Here is a 7,260-nt window from a genome sequence, read left to right on the forward strand (position 1 = left end):
TGTCCATTTTGTCCAGATTTTCCAGTTTAATTAAATATAGGCTTTTGTAGTAGGATCTGATGATTTTTTTAATTTCCCCAGTTTCTGTCGTTATGTCTCCCTTTTCATTTCTGATTTTGTTAATTTGAATACACTGTGACCTCTGGTTAGCCTGGGTAAGAGTTTATTTATCTTTTTGATTTTCTCAAAGAATCAGCTCCTGGTTTTGTTGATTCTTTGTATAGTTCTTTTTGTTTCTACTTTGTTGATTTCAGCCCTGTGTTTGATTATTTCCTGCAGTGTGCTCCTCTTCAGGGGGTATTTGTTTCTTTTTGTTCTAGTCCTTTTAGGTGTGCTGTCAAGTTGCTAGTGTATTCTCTCTCCAGTTTCCTTTTAGGGGCACTCAGAGCTATGAGTTTTCCTCTTACACTGCTTTCGTTGTGTCCCATAAGTTTTGGTATGTTATGCCTTCATTTTCATTAAATTCTAAAGAATCAGTAATTTCGGGGTTGGGGATTTAGCTCAGTAGTAGAGCGCTTGCCTAGGAAGCGCAAGGCCCTGGGTTCGGTCCCCAGCTCCGAAAAAAAAAAAGAACCAAAAAAAAAAAAAAAAAGAATCAGTAATTTCTTTCTTTATTTCTTTCTTGACTAAGTTATAATTGAGTAGAGCATTGTTCAGCTTTCACGTGTTTGTGGAATTTCTGTTGTTTATGTTGTTATTGAAGACCAGCTTTCGTCCATGGTGATATGATTGGATGCATGGGATTATTTCAGTCTTCTTGTATCACTTGAGGCCTGTTTTATGACCAATTATATGGTCAATTTTTGAGAAGATACCATGAGGTGCTGAGGAGAAGGTATATTCTTTTGTTTTAGAATGAAATGTTCTGTAGATATCTGTTAAATCCATTTGGCTCATAACTTCTTTTAGTTTCACTGTGTCTCTGTTTATTTTCTCTTTCCATGATCTGTTCATTGCTGACAGTGGGGTGTTGAAGTCTCCCACTATTATTGTGTGAGGTATAATGTGTGCTTTGTGCTTTAGTAAAGTTTCTTTTATGAATATGGGTGCTCTTGCGTTTGAAGCATAAATGTTCAGAATTGAGAATTCATCTTGGTAGATTTTTCCTTTGATGAGTATAAAGTGTCCTTCCTTATCTTTTTTGATAAATTTTGGTTGAAAGTTGATTTTATTTGACAATAGAATTGCTAGTACAACTTGTTTCTTGGGATCATTTGCTTGGAAAAATGTTTTCCAGCCTTTTAATCTAAGGTAGTGTCTGTTTTTGTCACTGAGATGTGTTTCCTGTATGCAGCAAAATGCTGGGTCTTGTTTACATATCCAGTCTGTTAGTCTATGTCTTTTCATTGGGGGATTGAGTCCATTGATATTAAGAGATATTAAGGAATAGTGATTGTTGCTTCATGTTCTTTTTGTTGTTAGAGGTGGAATTATCTTTGTGTGGCTATATTTTTTTGGGTTTATTGAAAGATTACTTTCTTGCTTTTTCTAGCGTGTAGTTTCCCTCCTTGTATTGACATTTTCCACCTATTATCCTTCATAGCTATTTTAAATATGTATGTATGTATATATATATATATGTATATATATATATATGTATGTATGTATGTATGTATATATATACATATATATGCACATATATATGCATATATATGCGTTCATATGTATATATATATATATGTATATATATATGGAGTAATATGAAGAGGAAGTTCCAGGCTCCTCTTGTACCATAAATATCCAATGTACAGTCAGCCATAGACTGAGCATAAGAGTCATGGAAACCAAGCATTTGTAACAAGTCAAATCAATCAAAAAGTCACATTAAAAATAGCTATGAAGGATAATAGTTGGAAATACAAGGAGGGAAACTACATGCTAGAAAAAGCAAGAAAGCAATTTTCTTTCAATAAACCCCCAAAAATATAGCCACACAAACATAATTCCACCTCTAACAACAAAAGAACGTGAAGCAACAATCACTATTCCTTATACACACACAAATATGGTTTTCCTAACATTTTCACACCTTTACATTGTTGTACTTTGCTCTTTATTATTAATTTCTATTCTTCTATTTTCTATATTCATTGACTCACAAGGCAGCCAGTGCTGGCCTACAAACTTGGGATCCTCCTGCTTATGCTTCCTGAGTTCTGGAATTACAGATTTATGCCACTGTGCCTGACTTCTTTGATTTCTTCCTCTGTCATCTACAGTTGGCCAGTGAGTCCTGCCAGCTAATTTGTTTTTTTTTTTTTTCAGATTTTTCCCATTTGAAATTTTCTACTTGGTTTTATTTTAATGAGCTGAAATTCCATATGTAGTCAAGCGTGGTTTTCCTGGCCTTCTGGAACAGATAGAAGATCAGTTTTGTCTGTATGACAATTCCAACTCTCCAGTAATCTCAGGACTGACGTACCTCATTCCTTTCATTCAGAATAATCAAACTTTCACATGCCAAATGATGTTGGACCAAATCGTGGATACTATGAGTATAATATTGCACAGTTTTGTTGGGTCTTGTTACATTTATTTAAAAGATTGCTTTAGCAAGTCTTGATTCAGACAACTAGCTCATTCTTGATTCCCTTGAGTGGTAGTGACAATCCCACAATGATTTTCCAAGCCTTTGCTACATTTGATTATATTTGTCCTGTTCACAAACTTGAGACTTGACAGTTCAAGCCCAGAATTAAAGAGAGTTCTTTCTTTAAAGAAAAAAAAGCAGATTTCTCTCTGGCAATGAGCAAAGATACACCTTATTGGTAGTGGTGTTCTTGTACCAGTCAGGACAGAGTACATGGAAGTCCTATGTACATCTTAGCTTGATGCCTGGCTTGGTGGCTGTTGTGGTTTGAATAGGTTTGACATTCATAGGTTCATGTGTTTGAATGCTTGGCCCAAGGGGGAGTGGCACTATTAGAAGGTATGACTTAATAGGTGTAGTTATGGCCTGTTTGGAAGAAGTGTGTCTCTATCGGGGCAGGCTGTGAGGTCTCATGTTCAAGCTCCACCCAGTGCGGAATCCAGTCTCCTCTTGACTGCCTGCAGATCAAGATGTAGAGCTCCTTCTCCAGCACCATGTCTGTCTGGATGCTGCCATGTTTCCTGCCATGATGATAATGGCAGAAGCCAGTACTGTAAACCAGTACCAATTAAGTGTTTTCTTTTATAAGAGTTGCCATGGTAATAGTGTCTCTTCATAGCAAGGAAACCCTAAGACAGTAGTCAAAGCCATTAAATCAAATTAAATCCAGACAGTGCAGCATGGGAGGAGGAAGACAGATACCTGTGATCTGTCATGACACAAAGGTGCATGGGGAAAGACACCCACAGACTTGCCCTCTGCTGCCATGTAGCCCAGGCAAGCCAGAGGCACAAAAAGCCCCACCTACAACCAAGCAGCACAACATAAGAGGAAGAAGACAGATAGAGACCTGCAAACTTCCACGCCACCCACAGACCTGCCCTCCATAACATGGCATAGGCAGGCCATAGATACCTACTTGTCATCATGCTTCCTGACATGATGGTAATAGACTAAAAGAAACCTGAAACTATAAGCTGCCCCAATTAAATGTTGTTTTATAAGAATTGTTTACTTATGATGGCTTTTCACAACAGTAAAACCCTAACTAAGATCGTTTGGTTGTTTATTTTTAATTTTGGGGGGAAAGTTGCAAGGGCAAAGGGAATATATGAGGGGACAGGAATGAGTGGGACTGGGGTGCATGATGGGAAACTCACGAAGATTAAATAAAACTTTTAAAAAGTAGATTCTTTTTTCCCTGTGTATGGATGTTTAGCCTACATGAATATCTGTGAATTACCTGTGTAACTGCTTGGATACCCTGGCCTTGACATTACAGATAGGTGTGAGTTACCACAAAGCTGTTGGGAATTAAACCTGGGTCCTTGGGAAGAACTGCCAGTGCTTTTCGTCACAGAACCATCTTGCCAACCCTTCCTGATCTACTCCCAACTTAAAGACTCTCACATAGTGTCTTTCCATATTTCTACAGAGATTTTGCCTGTAGTGAATAACTTCTGTCTTAGGGTTTTACTGCTGTGAACAGACACCATGACCAAGGCAATTCTTATAAGGACAACATTTAATTGGGGCTGGCTTACAGGTTCAGAGGTTCAGTTCAGTATCATCAAGGTGGGAGCATGGCAGCGTCCAGGTAGGCATAGTGCAGGCAGAGCTAGGAGTTCTATATCTTCATCTGAAGGCTGCTAGTGGAAGACTCACTTCCAGGCACCTAGGGTGAGGGTCTTAAGCCCACACCCACAGTGACACTCCTACTCCAACAAGGCCGCACCTCCTAATAGGGCCACTCCCTGGCCCAAGCATCTACATCACAAGGAGGTTTGGACAGTAGTTGGCTTCTGGGGTATGGCAGTTCTGGACTCTGCCTGGCCTTTAAAGTGAGTTTTTTGGTACTTCAGAGGCATTTCCCTCTAGAAAAGCTCCACTCTCTCAGTGTTACAATCTCAACCTGTGAAAACAGCAGTAGCCATCTTATCTTTAATCTCTGGCATCATTTTCAAGGAATAAAATATAATGGGCATCAGGCACTAATAATTTGTCAATAAACATTAATGGTTATTTCTGTTCACATCCATAAAACTGAACACTGCATACTAAAAATACTGGGATAAAAATTAAGGCAGAAAAACTTACAGATTTTAATATGTTAGCTACTGAGAAAATAACTAGGGAGTGAAAAAAATTAATGGTATTTAACTTTTTTCTACGTCTTTTTGAGGTAATGTAATTACATCATTTCCCCTTCCTTTTCTTCCTTTAAAACCTACCTTCTACCCCTCTACTGTTTTTCAAATTCATGGCATATAGATGCATATACAATATGTAATATGTATATATAATATAAACACATATAATATAATATAACATAACATAATACAATATAATATATGAATACACATATATAGAGAGAGACATTTTGGTTCAACATGACTGACTAGCTGATGTTGGTTCAAACTTTGGGACTGACCCCAGGAAGTTTATTTTAGGCATATTTAAGCATAGCACAATTGGGGAAAAGGTTTCCTAGTGGTAATTAGCATAATCCTGTGTACTCAGCAAAGCCTAAGATATGACCAAAACTCTTTATAAAGTGCAAGGGACATCTTCCATAAAGATTGGTTCTGTAGATTGGCTGAAACAATCAAGCTCAAGAAAAGAGTCTGAGGAAGATCAAGTGTGGCCTCGGCGACACATAAAGTTCAAGGGTCACCAGGCATTAAAAATGTCAACTCTCAGTCTTCTGGACAACTCTCTGTCTTCTTCGAAGAGACAACCCTGTGTGTTTAATGTTCCTGGCTCCCCTAGTCCTTAGCCACAAGCACAAGAACCTTCAGGCTTCTTACAGTGATATTTATGCATTCCTAAATACATGTTTTATGTATATTTTCAGGGCTGACCATTTGGTAAGAGATAACTAACCAGTGTGCTTTTCCTTGGGGAAGACTACTTCTCCCTTCCAGCTTTCCTTTATTGCCTGTAGTTCTTTTTCTAGGATTGAGACCTCCCTGTTCCACCCTAGCCTGTCTATGGTCATCCCTGTTCAGATGTTTAGGCAGCCAAATTGAGACAACTTCATGGGTATATGTAGCTTCTGACATTTCCGGGAGAGACGATCTCAGAAGATTCTCTGTTCCTCTGACTCTTGCAATCTTTCTACCCCCTCGACCTCAATGACCCTTGAACCTTAGCAGGAGATGGATTGTAAATGTGTCAGTTGGGACAGGTCTCCACAACACTGCATTTTTTTTTTTTATCAGTTGTGGCATTCTGTAATGGTCTTCACCTGAAACAGCATTTTAAATGCTCTCTGCAGATTTGGTAGGCTTCAAAAAGCTGGTCAAAGGCCTTGCCAAGTTAGAAGTTAGGCAGCTCACAGGTCCCTCCTAGAACACCACACTAAAGAATGAGGACTGAAAAGCCAACAAGGAACATTGTTCTCCTATGAGATGACCCACTGTCTCCTTCTTGCCTCTTGAGTAAATTGGGTAGGTGCATGTTGGGAGAGGGTGGCAATGAGTATTCTTATTTCTTTTCCTCCCCTTTTCTCTCTTGCCAGGTGGACCAAAAAGAACTTGCAACCCTCAGAGGACCTCAAGTCAGTGATCCAAAGACTGTCAGCATTTGGCCCAATTATCTCAGTCACTCCTTGTGGCCGAGAAAGTGCTGTCGTGGTGTTCAGAGATGTGGCCTCAGCTTGTAAGGCTGTGAGTGCTTTTCAGACCATGTCTGCAGACTCAATGTTCCACTGCTCATGGCAGCATCGATTCATGTCAAAAAATGTAAGACTTCCTATTGTCAAAAATCCTATATAATTTCCCCTCCCTTTCCTCTCCCTAATCCCTCCCTTGTATTGCTTCTCATTGCTCTCAAATTCATATATATAAAATTTCCACCCCCCTTCTACAATTATCCATGAACTTTCGATACGTGAATTGTATGTGTGTGTGTGTGTGTGTGTAAATGTTGTCTATATGATATTCATATGTGTATGATATCAGGATTGACCATTCCATATTGGATAACCAGCTGGGAAGGGGAGACCATTCATCCCACTCTCAACAATTCCCAGTTGTCTTTAATTCTGTCTAAGGTTGAGGCTTGTAAGCATTTCCCCTTCCATTTTAGCATGCCTATTGGTGTTCAGGACTTGTTTAGGAAGCCATGTTGGTGAAATGTCATAAATGTAGCCTCTTTGACACTTTTAGGAGATACTCTCACAGCTAACTTCTGTTTCCTCTGCCTTTTACAATCTTTCCGCCCCTCTCGTCTTCAATTGTCCATGAGTTTTAGATATAGGAATTGTTTTGTGGATGTATCACTTCAGCAATAGGGACTTATTGCTAAATAGGGCATTGGTACCACATGGCCTCTCGCTCTCTGCATTTTGAGCAATTGTGATTTTCTATGATGGTGTCTGTGTGTTGTAAAAAGAACTTTCTCTGATGATGTGTGAGAACTACAATTACCTGTGACTATAAGGGTAAATATTTAGGATGTACTTAGGAGTTACACTGCTTAGTAAGGTGACAATTGTTGGTTCACCTCAAAGATTCATGACTTTACTAGCCCTGGGTAGATACCAGTTTTTAGTACCAGTCATGTTTTTGCTCTTGTTGAATGAGTCCTCAGTCTAATTAGAGAGCTGTTGATTACTACCAAGGTATGTGTACAACTGTTGCACTCCTGGTATTATTGTTGCAAGGATA

The 7,260-nt window shown here is 38.9% G+C and overlaps 1 protein-coding gene across 1 annotated transcript in view; it reads left to right on the plus strand.

Annotated features, from left to right (window-relative positions):
* The window catches only part of C14H6orf201 (chromosome 14 C6orf201 homolog), a 44,788-nt gene that overhangs the window by 21,246 nt on the left and 16,282 nt on the right, over nucleotides 1–7,260 (plus strand). Inside the window, exon 3 of the mRNA XM_032884572.1 lies at nucleotides 6,111–6,333. Coding sequence (XP_032740463.1) covers nucleotides 6,111–6,333 — 223 coding nt within the window. The remainder of the gene's footprint in view (nucleotides 1–6,110; nucleotides 6,334–7,260) is intronic.

Source organism: Rattus rattus, chromosome 14 (assembly GCF_011064425.1).
Source record: "Rattus rattus isolate New Zealand chromosome 14, Rrattus_CSIRO_v1, whole genome shotgun sequence".
Classification (NCBI taxonomy): Eukaryota; Metazoa; Chordata; class Mammalia; order Rodentia; family Muridae; genus Rattus; species Rattus rattus.